Below are 22,038 nucleotides of genomic sequence, written 5' to 3' on the forward strand. Positions count from 1 at the left end.
ATAACAAAGTATAACAATATTGAGAATTTTGACTTTTATGGTTCATCATTAGCTAAAATTAATAATTATTGATACCAAAATCATTATTAAAATTCATTTAAATCCATAGGAGCTGGGATATTAGGAGCTGAATATGAAAAAATGAGACGAATAATAACATAATCATACAAACGGTTCATTACCAGTTCACAACGGTTTTTACCGGTTCATTCCAGTGTGACTGGTTCACTACCAGTTCAATTTTCCCCTAGTTTAACATCCAAACCAAATTGGACCATTGGCCTGTTTACTGGTTTTTCAGTTGAACTGGCCAGTTCGTCCAGTTTTTTGTTTGTACAACTGATTATTGATTCAAAATAAATGCATGGTTTGTCGGAAAGGAGAGCTCTTCCTTCCAAGTTCTCTCTTGAAGGTTCTTGGAACTTCATGGTGTACGAGTATATGGTTAGTAGATCATCTTGGAGCTTTTGGTTTGCGTAGTTTTTTTTTTTATTAAGTGATTTATCTTGTCATTGGTTATTTGCCTTCCCCGCTCTGGATTTGCTTTCTACTGGTTTTATTGTTTTTGTGGCGTTGTTGGTTTCTTTTCTAGGCTAGAAAGTTGGCTACTTTCCTTCCTTCAAGATGATAGACTACTAGCAACTAGAATTGAGAGACATATTGTACTGTTGTGGGCACTTCCTTTTTCTTAAGGTGCTAAGGGATAGGAAGTTGCATGATGCTAAACTTCAAGCTCTTTTTTGGTTATACTGGCATCTTAAAGGTCAAGTTCATATTGTTCAATATATGAAGCATACGTTCATCATCTTCTTCAGCAACCCTCGGGATCGACGTGCAATTTTGCATTAAGGGACTTGGATGGTATAGGTCATACTCTTGCCAATATATGCACCGCGTCCACATGTTATTTTAACAGATGCATCCTTTCCTCTATTACAAGTCTTAGTTTGGTTCTTTTGAATTCCTTTCGAGTGTTACACGTTCGAAATTTCAGAAAAGCTTTCAAATCTTTTCGGTACCTTTGTTGATTTTGATGAGTACTATCTACATTATGCTAAAGGTTTATGTGTGAAAGTATCCATGGATCCTTCTTCCATTTAAAGCTTCTCAAGTTAGGCAAGAAAGTCATCCTCTCATTAATGCCAGAGCATCTCAGTGAATTTTGCATTAAATGTTAGAGAGTGGGCCATGATGAATTCAATTGCTATGAGGTGGTGGGCTTTAAAAAAAGGTCATTTTGAAGGGTCCAAATCCTCTCATCTAAATCATAGAGGTCCAGATTATTATTTTTTACAAGAAATGGACCTCTTTATTGCTTTTACAAAAACGCATTTAGTTTTGAGATGGGAACCTTGTCCAATTTAAAAGATACCTGGGCGGAATTTTCTATTAAGGGCCCTGAAAATGTGAATTGCTGGTTCTTCCCCTCTCTACACTCTGATCATGACACATGTAAACAAAAGAGATCCAACAGTCAATCAAACATTATAACCAAAATGAATGGTAGGATGGATGCTATAGCTAAGCATCCTAAGCTTAGCTATAATTATAGCTTATCAAAGTTTATTTACAAGTCTTCAGATTGGGTTTTTTCAGGAATTGACAACAAGTTCTCTTATCATACAATAATACGTATGTGTGAAGGGCTAATTTTTAAAAAGGAGAAGAGGCAATTATTTTAATTTTTTTAGATATTAATTTTTCAAGTATAAATGTAGAAGCCCTCATATATTTTCTTCTACTTGTCAGTTAGGGTCTATGGAGTTACACTGTACTTGCCAAGACTAACCCTTTATCTTTAAGAAGGACCACTATTGCTTTTCAAAGAAGCATAGACAGGATAAACATCCCACTAATGTTTTGGGCTTTGGCAAAGCTTGTGCCTAAAAGCTCTACACATGTGGATGATATTGATGGGGACCTCTAAGTTCTTTAATAGCCACTTAGAGGTCTATCAAGCAATGCTACAACTATTTGTCTATTAGTTTTCTTTTTTCTATTCAGTTATTGTTTCTACAAACTCTTGTGGATATTGCTCTTTTATGGTTTCTTGTTAGCTGCTTGCTCAAGCACTAGCTTTGCCACGTGTTCATTAGTACATCTCTATTTTGGCTTTCATGCTAGGACCTTACTCTTTGGTGGATCATGGCAGGGACTTTTTTAATACCCTATCGGGGACCTATGCTTGAGTTTCAGCTCTTGGTGACATAATTTGATAGCTTCTACCATGTACAAAGGATGTTTATGGTCATTAGGATTCTCTAAAGCGTCACGTATGGCAGTGTCTTAGTTGGTGCGAGCTGCAAGATGCGTTACTGCTCTCTCTTTTCTTTTCTTTTTTTTTATGTTTCTGCTATTTTTGTGTTTTATTGGTTGTTGCTTCGTTTGCTCTTTTCTTGTTTTAAAATTTTTGGAGCAACCTTCTCCTTTGGTTAATTTGGGCTTAACTGAATTGACCCAATGTGATTAACCAACCTTTTTACATAACCGTTTCACTTATGTTGAATAAAATTGTCTTTTTATCACACACACATATATATATATACCTCCATTTGTAAAATGAAAGTAAACAACCCCTCGTCAAAGACTTACTGGCATTCGGCCACTACCAGTGGCTAGTTGCTAACAACCCAACCCTTACAAGTGCCAAAGTTCTAGCACCGGCCACCGGCTTTGCAGGAGGATGTTTGGTCTCATTTGAAACAATGAATTGAATTTTCAAGAAATAGGAATAGGACCAAGATTGGGATTAGGATTGGGATTGAGAATGAGTTCTAAAATTATGTTTGATATGTGATAATACTACTTGTGAGATTGATGAATTAAAGAAAGAGAAAATGAAATAGAAATTACACAATACCTAAAATACCTATATGTACCACAAAAGAAAGCTTTATCGTCTTTTCTCTAGAAAGCCCTCCCCTTACTGTATCTGCATACCCATGAGCGATTGAAATTCCAGTATGGCTTTAGAATGGAGGGATGATAAAAAGATGAAGTGAGGGGTAATTTGGTGCAACAATATTTAGTCATAGGATTGATTTTGCAATACCCAGGGGTAGTGGTACTCAGGAATCCCCCCAAAGGTAGTATTGCACAATGCTGGGGTGTTAAAGTCCTCATACCAAACATCACGAAATGGACAGTGCCAGTACTAATCCCAATATCAAGCCTACCAATACCTCATACCCAATAGGGTCTTTATTTGACTGCGAGGTTAGTGGGATTTGATCTCCCAACTAGGTGCATCCTAAAATTAAGGATGACCACTGAGCAAGTAAGCTTTGTTAACATTGTAATGCAAAATATAAAGTATAAGTTAACTTGTTTACTTTGACTACAAATCATTCAAAACACTTCACCAAGAAATAACAAGTTCTAAATGTAAAACAACAAGTCTCGAATTAAGATTAATAACAAGGTTTTTTCTTATTCATAACACGTGAAATAAGATAGTAATTAATTCAAAAAGAACTTTTTTTCCCCACAATCCACTTGAGAGTAATGTGTTTTGAATGTAAAGTGATGAGTCTTAAGCAGAGATTATCAAAAATACCAAAGATCACTTCCCCCCCCCCCACAATTCACCTGAGAATAACAAGTTCTAAATATAAAATGACTACTCTTGAGTTGGGATTAACAACAATTTTTTTCCTAATATATAGCGTGTGAAATTACATAGTAATTGATTTAGAAATGACATTTTTTTCCCGTAAAATGATGAGTCTGAAGTAAAGATTACCAATTACTTTTTTGAACACTAAAGAGCAAATTTTTCTCACAATTCACATGGGAATAACAAGTTCCAAATGTAAAATGACCACTCTCCAATCGAGATTACCAACATATTTTTTTTTCCTAAATAGAAGAAAAGGTCACAAATCAATACTAAAAAGTATATTAAATATGCTTTCAATTAACCAAAAGGTATAAATTTATCAAAAAAAATTAAAAAGCATTTTTAATTTATTTTGGTAAAGTTTCGTAACTGAAAATGTATAATGAATGATTTATCTCCAATTTTTCCTTGTGAAAAAATAAATTAAAAAGTATTTTAATTTATAATAAATTATATTATTTATAATTTATAAAAATTATTTTAAATTATAATTAGTTATATTATTAAATAATATGTACAAAATAGAGTAAAATTATTTTATTTGTAGGGGATTGAGATAAAATGTTTGATATCTTCTTTTTTGATGCTATGCTATGTATAATAATAACTACGAGTAACATTTCAGGTTTTCAATCCCAAGGTTTAGAATCAGTTAAGCTAGAATTAGTGAGAAAATCAAAGTATCGAGTAGTTGAATTTGGAGTTTTAAGGCGTAGAAGCACTAAGATTAATTATTAGAGGTCATAACCCTGGACATTTTTTAGCAGCCTTAGAAATCAAGAATTTTGTAGAACTAAATGATCTTAGTTTTTTATTATTCTTTTTGAATTGGAAAATAGGCATCTTAAGCTTTTTAAAGAGTCATAATTTAATATTTTTGAAAGTATATGGAATTAGTTATAAATTTTTGAAATTGGGTCTTTTCTTATTATATGATATTCATTGTGAGTTCACTATAGCGAATACCACACCAAATGGCTTGATAGAAAAAGCATATTTAAGTACCACTCACTGTGGGTTCACCATGGTGAAGCCACCGCGAACATTTTGCGTGCTAGTTTTTAAAACTAATTTCAAACAAGATTTTCAGGTGGTTTGGTGGTGGAACATTGGAGCTCTGTAATGGCTTATGGATTTCAGTCCTTAGGAGTATATTTGAGATTTCAAATATCAAAGTAAGTATTCCTAACCTTATTTCTATCCTTTTCTCTAGATTTTTAATATTTAAGATAGCTGAATCTTAAGATTTTTCATTATTTTCAAATGGGCTAAAGTTTTAATTGATTATTTTAATTTTAAATGACTTATGTTGACTAGATTAAGTGTTTAATTAGTTTAATTTTATTGGGTTTGGTGTTTTGAGGATTTTAGGCTAGGGTTTGTAATTTTGGGAGGTTTATGATAGTTAATGATAATGTGATGATTCAAGTTTTGATGATTGAGTTATGTTAATGTTTGTTAAAATTGATGCTTAATTGGTTTAGAATGTTGATTTGTTTTGATTTTTAAATTTGGGTATTTTTTATGATGAGCCCTAAATTTAGAAAATGAGACTTTTGATCCATTGGTGTTATTAGGAGGCAATTGAGGATTTTTAAGAGTTGTTTGACTTATTAGGATAGTGTGTTGAGTGTTGGAGTGGTCTAGTTGAAGTCGAGATGAGACTTAGGTTAAGCTAGGGATTTAAGTCCCCCGGTTGTTATTGTTGACCACTTAATTAGTTCTTAACTAATATGTGGTGGATGTGTCATTATTTAAATTGTTTGTGATTGGTGTTATTATGCATAAGGCAACTTGATTTGCGGTAACTGATCCTTGCTTAAGCGAGAGATAACCACTTTTCACTAATTATATATATTAAAATATTGTTTGTGAGTAGTTTTGTTACTTTTAAATCATGAAAAAAAATATGTTGCATACACTTAGAATTATCTTGATATAAATAAGTCTTGTGTTACTAGGTTTTGAAAATGCAATTCTTTGAGTTGAAGATATCATGTTATGACTATGAGTTTTGATTTGGAAATAGATTATGTAATTGGGAAATTAACTGAATGCATTATTGAGCATGATGCATATAATAAGAATTAGTGAGTTATATGTGTCTGTTATTGTCACATAACGAGTATCTCTATTAATGCATGATGATTAGCTCCCTACATTCCCCTATAGTGAGGAAACAACCTCTTGGTTGAATCCCTAAAATGAGTGATAGGCCTTGGAGTTTCTTCATATCCCCCATAGTGAGTGACTTCCTTTTTTGTTCTTTCTCCCATAGTAAGAGATTGGCTTTCTAGGCTTTTACTTTTCTTATAATGAGGGATCATCCTTTTGACTCTTTTTTTATACTTTCCCAACAATGAGGGAAGGTAGTTATAAGGATTGTATTTGCACAATGACATTAATTTATGAAACATGAGTTCGAAGAATTGATTTATGAGTTTGAAAAATGTTACTATCTGAGATATCTATATGTGTTTCTGTACTAATTCTTAATTATTCCACTTCACACCTTACAAGGATGTATTTATATGTATGATAATAATTACTAAGACTTATGTTTCACCCATGGTTATATGTTTATTAAACTTGTAATGTGGATTTCTAAATTGCTGATGAAGTACTAGTAGTAGGCCGAAGGCTATAAGTTTCCTATTAGGGCATACAGTGGCTAGTTTCCTATTACCATATTAGTAGAGCTAAACCCTTTCTAATATGGTTTTGCATGTTAAAGTGATATGGAATTTGCATTCATGTATACTTTGAAAAGTGAATGTATTCCTTCTTTAAACATCAATTTGTATGAATATTAACAAGAGTTTTGAATATCCATGATTGACCTTCCAAGTTATTGATCTTTTTTGTCAATCATGGATTTTCTTTGAAATGAGTTTTTTACTCTGGTAGCTACTTTAATTGTTTTGTGCCCTAAAATAGTGGTGATTAAAAGAGCTTTAAAGTAAGCAAATCTTTAATTTTAAGATGCGGACTTTACAACATGCGGTTAAATGATATGTATCATTGTTGATGTAATTGGAACATTTATTTGGAAAAATGACATAAAAGTGATTATTGAATTTGGAAATTCCCAAATAGTTACCTGAATAAGAAAAATTTTATTTCAGTCAAATATGACCGAATGAGAATTTTGTAATTTGATAGAATAACCATATTACCCTTATGAATTAGAAAACCTATTGTAAAAATGGAACCTTTTAATTTCCTAAAAACTTGTTAACGGCAATATCAAACTTGTTAACAACATGAAATAACTTGTTAATCGTGTTATAGGAGTTGAAAATTTTTCCATTTATTATGCACTAACTAATCTCTTAAAGTGTATAAAGCTCTTAGATCATGTGATTAATATCATTATAAGAGTTGTTAATATTATTACATGACTTGTTAATTGCGTTACAAGGGTTGAAAATTTTCCTATTTGTTAAGTACTGACTAATCTCTCAAAGTGTAAAAAGTTCTCATATCATGTGGTTAATAGTGTTATGAAAGTTATTAATATCGTTACATAACCTATTAACCTCGTTACTGAAATTATAAAAATGACACTTCTTTAATTTTCTGAAAACTCACTATTAAGAATAATACCAAAATTGTTAATAATGTTAAGTGACTTGTTAACCATGTTTACTTGTGCATAATGCCGCACCCACTTTTATTTTCCAAGGAATTGTTTCAGTCTACGCTCACAACGGTTATATAGAGGTGTAGCAGCGACATGTAACCTTAGACGCAAAACAGTAATATTTAAAAGACATTAATATAATTTTTGTCCCTGAAATTTGAGTTCATTTTGATTTTCATCCCTCAAATTTCAAACCTTTGATTTTAGTCCTTTAAATTTAGTCTGTCTTGAAACATAGTCTTTGAAGGTACAACGGTATTAAAATTTATTAAAGTGTTATCAATGATGTTAAAAGTGGTGACGTGGATTTATCAAATGACACTTCATTGGGTCTTATGTGGATAACATAATACAACACAATAAATAGCTTCTGAAATGAGCAACAGGGAGAAAAAACAATAGGCTAAAGAACTACATTTTGAGGACATATTCTTTTCTTCTTTTTTTCCCATTTTGTTATCCACATGATCCATTTAGATGTCATTTGGTGCATCTAATCACTACTCTAACACTATTTATGACACCCAAGTAGATTTCAATTTTATTACACCTCCAAAGACTAACCTTTTAAAATGGACTAAATTTCAAGGACTACAATTATAAATTTAAAGCTTAAGAAACTAAAATAAAAATAGACTTAAATTTCAGAGATCAAAAATTAAGGGCCTGTTTGTTTTTGTTCTTTGTTTTTTTATTCTCAAAACAATTTTATAAAATTGTTTTTAAGAACAAGTTTTGGAAAACAAAAAACAAAAAAAAATTGTTTGGAAAATAATTTTTAAAAAATCACATTTGAAAAAATAATAATAAAAAATTACACTTTGACAAGTGGTAGTTATCACCAGTACTAATAAGTAATAAATAGTAAAGGAGAAGAGAAAAAGATTTCTCCAATTTTTCAAAACAAAAAAATAAAAAACACAAAAAAAAACAAGAAAACATGTAAAAGTTGCTTTGTTTTTTCAGTTTTTAAAAACATATTGTCTTTTTTTTTTTAAACAATTAACTAAAAACAAATTGCCAAACAAATTTTTTTTCTCTCTGTTTTTAAAAATAAAAAATTGTTTTCAAAACAAGAAACCAAACAAACCCTAAATTAACCCCCCGGCTAAAAACTTTAGGAGCACAAACTCCATCTATCGAATTGCAAGATATATGATGCACCTCCACAAGAGATGCGATGCACGCAAAACGTCAGAACAGAGAAAAAGCTCGTGGTTATTTGCCCCCTCGTATAAAATTAGTTCATTCCAAAACCTTTAAAAGTTACTTATACTCCAAAACAGCCCATCATTTTCACCAATTTTCAGATTTGCTCCTTTCATCTTTTGCACATGCTTCCCAAACACATTATATCATCCACAATCAAGATTAGCTAATTACAATTATAAAATAAAGAATGAGGACGAGAGGCCTCCCCTAAAAAGGAATTCACAAACTGACAACCCTACAAAAAATTTGGCAGCTGAGAGTCCAATCTTTGCTGCAATTCCTTAATCTTCAGAGAAAGTTCCTCTTTATGTTCCTTATAGCTCTGAAGCAAGAATTCTTTTCCTTCTACTACCTCTTTCAACTCTCCTACTTGCCTCCTCAGCATCACTATTCTCTCTTTATCGTCCCTTTCTTCTTCAGGGAGTTCCAAATTATTATCCCCGTCAGTAAGTCCATTTGCATGGCCGCTTCTATTAACAGTAATGGTAGAAGACTTGTCATGGGAAGCATGCCCAACACAATGATTTGAAATTGCCTTTCTCAGCTGTTGAATCTCCTTCCGAGAGTCAAACAAATCCCTGTTCGCAGCATCAAGCTGCAGTTGTAAATGAGAAGAAAGTCCTAACTGAGCATTGAGTGAACTTTGCAACTCAGCTATTTGATCTTGCATCTCCAGTATCATATCATCTCTTCTCTTCAGTTGTTGCCGCAGCTTCTGTATAACTTCCCTCCTGCTAAAGATATCATACCCAGATTCTGAAACACACGGTGAGTCAGAGCAGTTTGAATGATGGAATGACTTTGAAGGTAATTCAAGCTGATCAGGGGAGGAAGTCCAAAGAACACCATTCTCCTTGCTAAATTCAGCACCAGAAACAGTAACGAAGGGGAGGGCCCCCTCAGATTCCCTCAGCATCTGACCATTTGACTGGCACTTTAGTGCTGTTGCACCTCCAGTTCCTGTAAGAAACATCAACACAAACAAAGAAAATTCCATGTTAGGTGCAGCACCTAACAGATAAAGTTTCCAAGGCAAGGGCTGGACGAAGCTATCCTGTTATATCAAAAATGGATGCTGCAAGAGCAAAATATAAAGGAATTATATTAATCCATGTAACCTCCAAGAAGTTAATTTCATCAACTATGAGTACTAATTATTTGTAAGCTGATTTATATCCAAAGTTGACTAGCTTCTACCTGAAAGCAGTCAACTTGAAAAGCGGTCCATTAACTGAAGAGCATTTTAGATCAAGTTAATCCGCAGAAAGCATCCAGTGACACTTTTCCTTTTAACCAAAATATATCCCATTTGCAGATGCTCAACACAAAACCTGATCACCATAATTGCAGTTACTCTAGAATCACCTTGCATAGGTCCAAGTAAACCACTGTTCCTTTAACTTTGGACTTCGCCAACAGACCATCAAGTTGCGTATTCTCATGGAAAAATATCAGTAAGGTGTGATAAGTTGAGCTATAATTAGATTCATAACATCTGGATCGTCTTCTTGATTTGAACATCCTTTTAATTCCCACTTCCCCCACCATCACAAGTCAAATAAAATTGTTGCAACTGCAAATTACTTCCTACATCTCGAACAATAAATGGAACTCTTATAAATTACTTTTACACGTTGTTACGTTAACAATGATGCATGCAATGACTTCAAATGATGTACAAGCACCAGAAGAACGATAGATGATAGAAAAATACAAGAACGGAACAAAAAGGATAGGAGAGCCAGACGGCGTCTGAAACACTCTACAAATCTTAGGCGTGCAGACATAGTTGGGTAACCGATGACTAGATCAGATCAGACTTCAATAGAACGCAATATAGAAACAACATACAAAATAGGTGGAAACAAGAAAGAAGCTAGAGACAGACAGAAAGAGGGAGAAAAATTACTCTGATACTCGAGTCTCACTAAATGACAAGACCTAAAATTTACAGGGAAATCTTTTTATAGAACTGAAACATAATTAAAAATTCAAAGCAGTTTACTCAATAAATAATATTTATTTAGTTATGAGCATATAAATAATATTTAAGTCAATAATTTCTAACGCATGCATACCATTATCTACGTACATTGTTCAACTCATAAGGGCACAACATATTCTGAGAGAAAACAATCCTAAATTTATTTTATAAAGTCAAACTCAAATCATCTATTTAGTGGGTATGAAGGCACATCATTATTCAAAATGGAAATTGGTGAACGTTGTATACTAAAATTGATTAGGTTTTTATTATTTATAAACAAGGAATGGCCATTTAGTTCCTTCACCACAATCATAAGGAAACATTCACAAGGAGAAAGAAAACTGAATTGCCAGATACATTCTCCCCAATTGCATCATGTCTAAAGTTGAACGTGTTACAGGATGGTGATTTTAGGTTTCAGGTACTTTATTTTCATATCTTTTTGGATAATATGTTAAGAAATTAGAGTTGTCGCATAAAAACTCACTTATTTGTGCCACAATCATTTACACCTCCGCCTTTTTTTATAAATATAGAAATGGATCACATGATAGAGATGCCCTTGAGGAACGTTTTTTCTGCCTACATTAACCAGCACATAAGCGTTAGGGTTCTTCATGCATTCAGAAGAGTGGATTTTACTGAGTTTGGGGGAATCAAATCCCTAAATTTGATCCTATTGGAAAGAATCCTTCCAACAGGTTAGGGAGGAAGACCAAGCACACAATGCATACAACATAGGGCCATTCTATAAGATAGTCAAACAGAATCCTTCAAGAATGATTTAATAATTAAGCAGTGACCAACGCTTATTACATTGTTTTATACTTTATCGTTTAGATGTAGTAGGTTTGCTGATGGATTATGGACATTACAAATAAATTGAGGATGGTGATTCTTTCAAATCTTCTTTGAAGTTTAGTTTGACTGATCTAAGGCAAGCCAACCTACCATGATCCATCGTTTTTCATCTACATCCAGTTTATTTTCTATCATCAATTTGTATTTGACAAATCTTCCGGCGGTAATATGATGAGATGTGATCTAAGTGAGGTTGCAGATGATACTTACAAGAGACTGTCAAGAGGAAATGAGAGGGTTAGTTCTGTATTGATTCAATTTTGCAAGATTAAATGTGTCAAACATATCAGCTTGAATCATGATTTCTAATTGTCTCATTTAATTAAGTGATTTGGCAGTCAGACATTTGGTCGTAAGTACTATTCTCTAATTATTCCAGGATCAAATTGTACGCAAATGTTTGATCCAATGACAAGGAAGAAAGTGACTACTACGAATATTATTTTGGCCGGGAATTAGGAGGTGCACCTACTGATGGGTCATCAAGTTGATTGGAACTTGTGAGGTTTGCTGATTGGTGTAATGTTTGTCCATAATACACTTTCAGTGGTTTGGTCGTGGTGTAAGTGTTGTGCCATATTGGTTGGTTACATACTTTTGATGTCCGTAGTTGTGGAATCCGTGCATTGCATGAGGTTTTTAGACAATGTTTGGACAATAAAATAAAACCAAAAAAGGGGTAAAAAGGAGAGTTTACTAGGAAAACATTCTGCAACAGGAGAAACTACAAAAGCAAACGCAAAGGACCAAGTTAGACCTGAAATGCAGCTGAAGCAGCCATCACTATCTTGTGCAAGGGAATATCCATTAGACTGAAAATCATTGTCTGCAGGTTTCCTTCTACTGGAGGATTTTCTAGTTCCTGATTTTTTAAAATAAAAATAAAGTTATAATCTGACATATATGATAAAAGTCATTACAGTGATGCCAATCAAACCAACGAAAATGTCAGAAAATTACTAGCACTTTCAAGCTGCTTTGAGTCAAGTGCCTGCTTCAGCTTGCACCCAAGGCGGAATGATAATGTACTAAATAAAGCACCAGCAGCAATGAGAAGCCAATTGGGTCCTTCACCTTGAAACTTGCTTTCCTTTTGAACTCTAGGCATCTCATTTGTTATTGGTCTCATGTTAAGAAATAAAAGAATGGAATATAATATTCTCACCTATTCAGGAACAGCCTACAAAAATAGTCAGCATCATTTGATTATTACTAGATGAGTTCCACTTTAGATAATCATGCCACACAAATTACCAAAATTTCTTAGTAGATGTTGACAACTCTTCAGCTGTGCAATAAAAAAGGAACTCATAAAACTGAAAAGCAGACAACCCAATAAAGCATGAACCAAAAGATGAACTATGCAAAAACCCAAAAGCTTTTGCACAGGAAAAAATATAAAATCAAAATAGTGGACTCAAGTTTCAAAGCATAAAAAGTGAGATATAATCCCCCAAAATAACAAATACTGTGATGAATTATTTATTAAATTAACACTTATCAGGATATACCTGACTATTGAAGAATAATAGCATATAACAACTCATCAAGTTAACCATAAAATTATAATATTTAAGATCAGAAAACTATTGATATCTTTGGAAGTATAATGGAAATGGATATGTTATCAATAGAACGGGTGACCTGCTAGCGTTATTAGATAGTCCATCCCCCCAACTTATTCACAAATTGCTAACCGGACCTTTAAAGAAAACGGAAATCAGTTTAGTGAACATGAAGTCAAAGATCATGATTGAGTTTTTAAGAACTTCACAAATATCAAGGGACGAGTCCTAAAGCACTAAGAGATTAAGGCCCATTTGGTACGTTGGAATTTCATGCATGGAAATGAAAAAAAGATCATGTATGAATGCTTAGTCAACACGCCAACTGCAAATGTAACTTCCAAAAAACTAGAAGTCCGAACCAAGTAAAACTCAACGCATAGAAGTCATATCCACATGCACTTATCTGAACAAGGATGCATTTATGTAATTTCAAAGAGATGGCAGAAGACGCTAGCATATACTCTGGGCTATTGACTTGCAAGAACAACGAGAAATATATAATCAAACAAAATCGTAGAAAAATTGGGCATTCTAGTTTTGGTAGAATCCTCCACTTTCCCAATCCAGGGGCTCTCTCCATCCGGGCCTTTTGCTATGACAACTGAGCTTTCTCCCTACAATTTCCAGCTGCTTAATATACAAAAGCTTGAACAATTTTTCTATCAATTTTCTTTCTGTTCTGTTACTAGATCATGCCAAATGTTAGTGTAGATAAAACAGAAATAATGTGAAACGTTGCCTTTGACCTTAAAACCCAATATCGAGCCTCTGTTTGAGATAACTTGTAAGAACAACAAGAAATATAATTCAGCAAAACCGTAGCATAATCGGGCATTATGTCCTTAGTATGTCTCCCTCTCCCTCCACGATTGAAATCTTCCTCTTTCCCAATCGGGGGACTCTCTCCATCCCTGCCTTTTTCTAGAACAACATAGCTTTCTCCTTACAATTTCCAGCCGCTCAATACATTAAGTTCCAAAAAATTTTCAAGCAATTTTTTTTTAATATCTCCTTAATCTTTATAACAAGCTTAACATTGGTACTGTCAAACTTTTTTAGAGGGAAAAAAGGCAATTCCAATGTGATTGTCCTTGAAAGAAATCGAGTACTTGCTTCCATTAAATCATTACTTCCTTTTATCCCATCTTCTACCACGAAGAAAATATCACAAAATTGGTTCAATCAATGTGGCTTCCTGAAGAATAATCACTCGCAGGAAAAGAGTAAAATACACAGGGACAAATAGGAATAGAAATCCAAGAGAAAGCGAAAACCTGGAAGAACAAAGCCTCCTTGTGGTCGACCATGAAAACCTGGGTGTGGAAGAGGAAGATGATGCCGTGAGTGAATGGGAAGGGATTCTGTAAGGTGAGAATTGAGGCACGGAGTACCGACTGAAGAGAACGGCGAGTCGAGAGAAGCCAACGGGAAAGTTTGGACTGGAACAGCCTCCCTTGCTAGAAATAATTGGTTGGGGTGAAAAAAATGGGAAAGGAGTGGAATCGATTTAAATTTTATGTTTAATTGAATAAAAATGGGTTAAAAAATTGTGCAATTATATTAGGGAGAATGACAGATAAAGAAGATAGAATATATGATATTCTAATTTGAAAAGCTAAGAATTTCTAATGACAGAGAAGGAAGTACTTCCCAAATTAGAATTTTGAAATTCAGTAAAATGATAAAAATACTCTTTGTCTTTTTTTTATTAAAAAAAAAAGAGCTCAATCCTCACCAGTAGCCACCAGTGTGGTGGCTGCCGGTTGAGATTTTTTTGTCACAATTTTTTTTTGGGGGCATAGGAGAATATTGCAAGAAAATGGTGGTAGTAGAATTTGATCCTACTACCCCTTGGTCATTTGGACCAATAAAAAAGAAAATGACTAGTAGGCCATCAAAAACTTATTAACCTTATAATACAGACAAAAATATAAGTTGACTCTTTAACTATGACTGCAACATGTGACAACAATTTATCTGGGGATGACAAGTCTTAATTGCAAAATAACAAATCTAAATTTGATATTAACAAAACAAGTTTTCATGATACTCCTCCGGTCCTTAATATATGACCTAATTCTTGAGTTGGTTTTGGTCCTAAATAAAAGACCCATTTCTCATATTTATCAATTTTCTCTAAATTACCCCTATAGATACTCTCTCAACCATAATCAAATAGAAGAGGCAGATGGGATATTAAAAAAGATGATTATGGTGTTTTAGGAAAAATGTGTCACTTTTCTTATAATTAACTAATTTACCTAACTTCCTTATCAAATTAGTTAAATGGGTCTTATATTAAGGATCGGAGGAGTATATAATATGAAGTAGCATGTATATTAATTAAAAATGATAATAATTTATTTGAAAATGATACATTTTTACTGAAAAATAACAAGTCTAAACTTGAGATTAACAATGTGTCTTTTCCTTATACATAACATAAAATAACATGTGCATTAATCAAGACATGTCATTCCCAAATAAATTATTGTTATTTTTAATTAATGCACATTTTATGTATCAGGAAAAGACACATTGTTAATCTCAAGTTTAGACTTGTCATTTTTCAGTAAAGACATCTCATTTTCAAATAAATTATTATCATTTTTAATTAATGAACATGTTATTTCTTGTTATGTATCAGAAAAAATTGCTTTATTAATATTAAGTTTAGACTTGTCATTTTTCAATAAATACATGTCATTTTCAAATAAGGTATTGTCATTTTTAATTAATGTACATGCTATTTCTTATTATGTATCAGGAAAAGACACATTGTTAATTTCAAGCTTAGACTTGTCATTTTTCAGTAAAGATGTGTCATTTTCAAATAAATTATTGTCATTTTTAATTAATGTGCATGCTACTTCTGGTTATATATCAGAAAAAATTGCTTTGTTAATATCAAATTTAGACTTATTATTTCTTAATTAAGACTTGTCATCCCCGCATAAATTGTTGTCACGGGCTAGAATCACAGTAAAAAAGTCAACTTATATTTTTGTTTGCATTATGATGTAAATAAGTCTTTGATGATCCAATGATTATCTTTTTTGTTGTTGACCCAAATGACCAAGAGGTAGTGGGATCAAATCCCACCCCCACTACTTTCTTGCAATATTCTCCCATGTCCAAAAAAAAACTTTGTGACAAAAAAAATTCCACCAACAGCCACCATACCGGTTGCCAACGCAAGCACCTGGCGGCGATGACCGCTCGCAAGTGGCTAGTCATCGACGGTGGCTGGCCACCAGCAAGGGCTTAGCTTTTAAAAAAAAAGAAAAAGACAAAGAGTATTTTTGTCATTTTACTGAAGTTCAAAATTTCAATTTGGGAAGGATTTCCCTCTCTGTCATTAGAAATCCTTAACTTCCCAAATTCGAATATTATATATTTCACCTTCTTTATCTGTCATTCTCCCATTATATTATGATACTTTTAGTAAACAAAAATATAATATTTTTAAACAAAACTATTTTTTTAAATAATTAAAGACTAAATATAAATGAAATATAACAGAGAAGTTTGTATAAGGAATAAAAATAAGTTCGCAAGAAAAAAAGAGAGAAGGAAGTATAACCAAATAATCTATAAATTTAAAAGACATAGATAAAGTTAATTACAGTGTACATTTTTAGATGACATACATTTGTTGATTTAAATTTAAATAGGCTAAATGATTTATCATTTGTATAAAGAACAAAAATAAATTCACAAAATAAAAAAGAAGGATATATAACTAAATAATCTATAAATTTAAAGGACACAGATAAAGTTAATTAAAATGTGAATTTTTAGATGACATGCATTTGTTGATTTAAATTTAAATAGGTCAAATGATTCATCATGGAAAAATTCATAAATTTAATTTTTAATGCAACAAGACCCATTTTAAAACTCTCTGTATTTTGAAATTTATTATCATTAGGAATTTAAATTTTTTTACATCAGATCTGAATCAACTCAAGAGAATCTGAATTTGATGTAGCAAATTCAACTTTTTTGCATCAAATTTGAATATGCTCATTTTTTTTCTCACAGCTTAAAATTTAGTCATTGGTTTATTTTTTTCTCACAACTTAAAATTTAATAATTGGTTTATTATTGCATCAAATTTTAATTTATGCACGATATATTCTGACTTTTTGTGCAAAATTTGAATTCATCACATCTCTATTATACTCTGTTTTTTACGCTTTGAACATAGCAACTTTTGATTATATATAACTTTCTCAATTTAAATTCAAGTTAAGCAAACGACCTATCATTTAAAAGTTCTTTGAGTCTAATTTTCAATGCAACTGGACTTATTCAAAAACATTTTGTAATTTTAAAGTTATGATCAAAAAAAGTGAGTAAAGGTTAAAAACTTTTTTTCTCAGCAGGTTTTGAATCAACTTTAAAAAATCATATCTAGTTTATATAAAAGCATTTTTATTGAGGTAGATGTTATTAAAAATTATTGAATAAAAATTGACATTTGTTGGGCAGTCTGTGTGCTTTGGTTGAGTGACTCAATAATGACAAAATGGATAAGTACATATGGCAAAGACAAAGATTCAATACTATGTGTCCAAGCAATTTCACATAATTTCATCGATGAGATACTGAGCATTTTATTTAAATTTGAAGGACAGTTTGGTCTTTTGCATTTTTCTACCTCTGATGGAAAATTGGCTCCCATCAAAATTGGTGAGAACTCATCTTCCCTTAAATAATGGAAAATTTGCCACCGCCAGAAAAGGAATTCAACATTTTTCTTTTTCGTCGCAAGATTTTCAGCATATAAAGCGGGTTCCAAGACCCATCGCTAACCACTAAAGTCAGAAACATCTGGACTTTAGAGAAAGGCTAATAAATAAATAACTTTCTTAAGTTTTAAAATTTCAATAGAAAATCTTTTTTGGGCTGAGTTTTTAAGTTGGGAAAATGACCAAAAAAGAATTCTAAAATTGTCAATTCCCAATTCAGAAAGTTAACGGTTGATAATGATAAGGAGGGAAGTAAACCTAAATTAAAATTTTAAAATTCAAGAGAAACGATAAAAATTCCACTTTGTTTTTTTTTAAAAAAAAAAATTCAACCCCTCGCCGAAAGCCACCACAAGTGGGAAGCCAATGTCACCCACTAGCTGCCGATGTGACGACCATTCTTTCAAAACCCATTTAAATCAAAATTTCAATTTATTCAAAAGATTAACCATGATAGAAAAGAAGAAACCTTAAAATTTTAAAATCACTATCATGGTTAAAAGAAATAAACTTATATCATGAGCACGTAAATAATTAACTTGGGCCTTAGACTTCCAAAGTCTAGAAATATCATTCAATCCTTAGCCCAAACAAAACTCATACTTTCAGACGAATGTCACGTGTAAAGTCTTAGAAGTCTCTGGCTTTCTAACTGCTCTATCATTAATTAGCAATAATCAAATGTATTAGCTCACAATATCAAAATAGATGAGCCCTATATGGCAATATATAATAAATTAGCACATAAAACAAACGAAAGGAAGCTATACAAGCTGTGATAGCACACTAAGCCTCCGAGGCCTTCCCTGACAGATTATCACCTAAAGTATCACCTGAAAATGTTAAACCACGGGGTGAGACAAATGTCTCAGTAACTAACTTCCAACTCATCATATATACTAACACATGCTCGTAAGGTGTCAAGTGGGACAGTTAATTCTCGAAAACATAGATATATAATTTCAATCATCCAAACCCTCACTACGGAAGCTAACACAGAAGCCACATAAGTCTATCTCTCACTATGGTGGATTAATCAAACATATAGGCCTATCCCTCACTCTGGGGGACGAATAAGAAACCACAAACGCTTATCCTTCACTATGGGAGAAGAAGAAAGAAGCCAACCAATGTGCACCAATGGCGGCCTTACCACGTGATAAGATAGCGCTTAATCCAAAATCCAAATAACAACCAATTATTCACAATATAACGAAAAATGTCTCAATATTTTCTCAGTATAATCCATAAGATATAAATCATATATCGTTTCCAAAGTTCTCAGCCACAATTCCAAAAATCCCATGGGACAATTTTCATAGCTCAAAAGATATAATATACCTATTCGAATTCCAAATAACAAATATTATTCAAAAATAGAAAAATACTCTCAAACAACATATTAGCACATATAAAAAGTGGAAAGTGATTACCCCTCGCCAAAGTAATAGAAGGATTACCACGAGGTCAATCCTTTGCTCAACCAATAATTAATCTACACAATTAATATAACCACATATTAATATAAACTAATTAATTAATTAAGTTTATATATTAGTTAAATTCCTAATTTAATTTAATTTTCATTCTAAATTCCCACAACTCTTATAACCCAAAATTAAATACTTTAGAACTAACTGATAATTTTCTAACAAGCCAAATTATTTATTTACATCCTCCAACTTATTTACTTGAATAAAAGGAATTTTTCAAAATTTCTAAATATGAAATTACTATATTCTAAATTCTAAAAATCTCATTTGAAATTTAAACCTCAAAACCGAACCATAAAAATTCAATAGTGTCTCAAATATTTATATATATAAATAATCTAATCAAAATTTTAATAGCATATATATATTTTCATAAATAATAAACTTTAACTATAATAATTATTTTAAAACCTCTAGTCACTCAATAAATAAAACTAAACTGATTAAAATCTTAATAATATGTCAAACAACCCAAATAAATTATTTAACTTAATTTTAATCGGTATAAATATGATATATCTTATAAATAACATGTTTTTTAATTAAAAATTAATTTTTAAATACTAAAATCAACAAATGGACGAATCTAAACCGGTAGAAATGATCTATTATAACAGATCTACAATACTGTGGTTAACACTCACCAAAACTAAATACTTGCTCCAAGCTCTATATCAAAAATTTTCTCTAAACAACACAATATTACTATCATTAGATAGATCTGATTGAGTAGAACAACTTTCATGAAGGAAGTTTTGTAATTAGAAGTAGTTTTAACACTCAGAGTAAACTGAAGTTAAAGACCCTAGGTAAAACGGAGAAAAAAAATAGTTTGAAACCCTTTTTTTTAATTTTTAAATATTTAAATCCTTGAAGCAAAATTTAAGATGTTACAGCCGACGCCACGCTGACCACTAGTGCGGTGTCTACCAACTAGGATTTCTTTCTTTTTTTGTGGCAGTAACTTATTTTTGGCCATGGGAAATTATTTGAGGAAAGTTTGTCCGGCAAAAATATTTTGGTAAAGATGTTTCTTAGTAATATCATCATGACTTTTAAAGTCATGTGTAGTAGCAATATCAAACCAAGTACGACGAATATTGGGGTCTTGAGCTAAGCCTTAGCTAATCCTTGGAAATCTTAATGTCATAATGCTTTTCAAATCCTCTTGGCCATTGTCTTACTGCAATAATTTTTGCTAAGAAATGCTAGAAGAATATATTTCAATATATAATTTGATGACAACGTACCATGTATAGCTCAGCTAAAAGAAAGATATGCTTGGAAAAGCATTGGATCGCTTGAGAAATGAGTATAGTCTATTGTGATAAAATGATAAAGAGTGATGCTATTCACAGGGGGCATAAAAGTGACGTTGTTATCAGGGGAAGTAAAGATCATGCTGTACTCTTTTTTCTTAGCCAATATTTTGCTCCACAAGATTTTCCTTACAAGGTTTTTTAACGAGGTAGCTTCAATATATATTGTATACTATTTTTCCTTCATTAGGTTTTTATCCTAATAAATTTTTTCTAGTAAGGTTTTAATGAGGCATAATATTTGTTATGCACATTCAAGGAGAAGTGTTATAAATATTATATATATGTGGATGTCCCTAATCCCAACTCTTAAGATTCTTTATAGGATTCTTGATCTTTGAATGTTCTAAACCTATAACCCCCAATAAATTACCTGAGAGGAATTTTTCATATTTATTGTCATTATTCTGTTTTTCATTTCTTTGTAACCCTTGGGCTAGACTTTAATAGTTAAAGGCCGCCATGTACAAGACATTTATATATATAACCCATACAAGTGAATGAAAAATACTCTTTGTTTTTTCTCTCTCAATTTCTATCTTGCTATTCTCTCTATACTCTCTAACTTTGTCATTTTCATAACACGTCTAACATTCTCGTTTTCCTAACAGTTATGATATATATTTATTTTTATTTTTCTCCCTTTGTTTGCTGTAAGTATGACACTAAGCCCTTATAAAAGTATAAATGATTTAATTTCAGTTAGTCCTTAAATTATTGAACTATTTAAAGACTTAAGAAGACTTTAATAAAATTAAAATAGAAAATGTACGTATCTTTCTCTGCTGTGGTTGTCGCCAACGGAGTCATCGAGGGCGACCACCAAAATTCCATCCTTAAATCATTACAAAATGCAAGCGGCCATCGTTTGACAAATGTTTGTCACTGGCCATCAACATGAATGGCAAATTGCAAACGGGAGTTACAGAATTGTTAGATTGAAATCGTGAATTTTAACATGATAGTTATAAATGGAGATCCATTAATAACTTACATTTATGACTTCATTTATTATAATAAATAATATTACCTCTAATCTTTAATATAAAAGCTAATTTGACATTTAATTTGATCCTAAATACTCCTCCGGTCCTAATTATAAGACCCAATTGACTTATTTGAGGAGATTAAGGAAGTAAGTTAAGTTGGTTATTTATAATAAATAAGTGTTGTTATTTCTAAAATATCCTTGCTAATTAAGTATATTGGCTAAAACTATCATTATTAGAAGGATTATCTTGGAAAAAAATGCATAAATATAAGAGAGAAAATGGATTGGGTCTTATAATTAGGACCAAATAAAAAGTCAAATTGGATCTTATAATAAGGACCGGAGGAGTATAAAATTCAATTCATTTTGTTTCTCATGTTTTTTTATTTTTTTTAAAGACAGTCTTTATTCTAGTTGCACATATTAAATATTTCATTAAATAGTAGTTATAGTTAATACACTTGGCAATGATATTTTAGGAAAATAAATATTTATTTATAACAAATAGTTAACTTAACTATTTTTTTAAACTATTCGAATTAATTAATTAGCTTTTATATTAAGAACCGGAGACAATACTCCATTTATAAC

The 22,038-nt window shown here is 31.8% G+C and overlaps 1 protein-coding gene across 1 annotated transcript; it reads right to left on the minus strand.

Moving 5' to 3' along the window:
* Positions 1-8,523: 8,523 nt before the first annotated feature.
* LOC114712086 (uncharacterized) lies at positions 8,524-14,246 on the minus strand. The gene is made up of 4 exons (XM_028896554.1): positions 14,165-14,246; positions 12,283-12,502; positions 12,080-12,184; positions 8,524-9,434 (listed from the first exon to the last, which is right to left on the minus strand). The coding sequence occupies exons 2-4, from the start codon at positions 12,449-12,451 to the stop codon at positions 8,710-8,712; spliced, it is 999 nt and encodes a 332-aa protein (XP_028752387.1). The 5' UTR covers positions 12,452-12,502; positions 14,165-14,246; the 3' UTR covers positions 8,524-8,709.
* Between the last annotated feature and the right edge of the window lie 7,792 nt (positions 14,247-22,038).

Source organism: Neltuma alba, unplaced genomic scaffold, assembly GCF_004799145.2.
Source record: "Neltuma alba isolate B1F8T4 unplaced genomic scaffold, ASM479914v2 tig00011335_pilon, whole genome shotgun sequence".
Lineage (NCBI taxonomy): Eukaryota > Viridiplantae > Streptophyta > Magnoliopsida > Fabales > Fabaceae > Neltuma > Neltuma alba.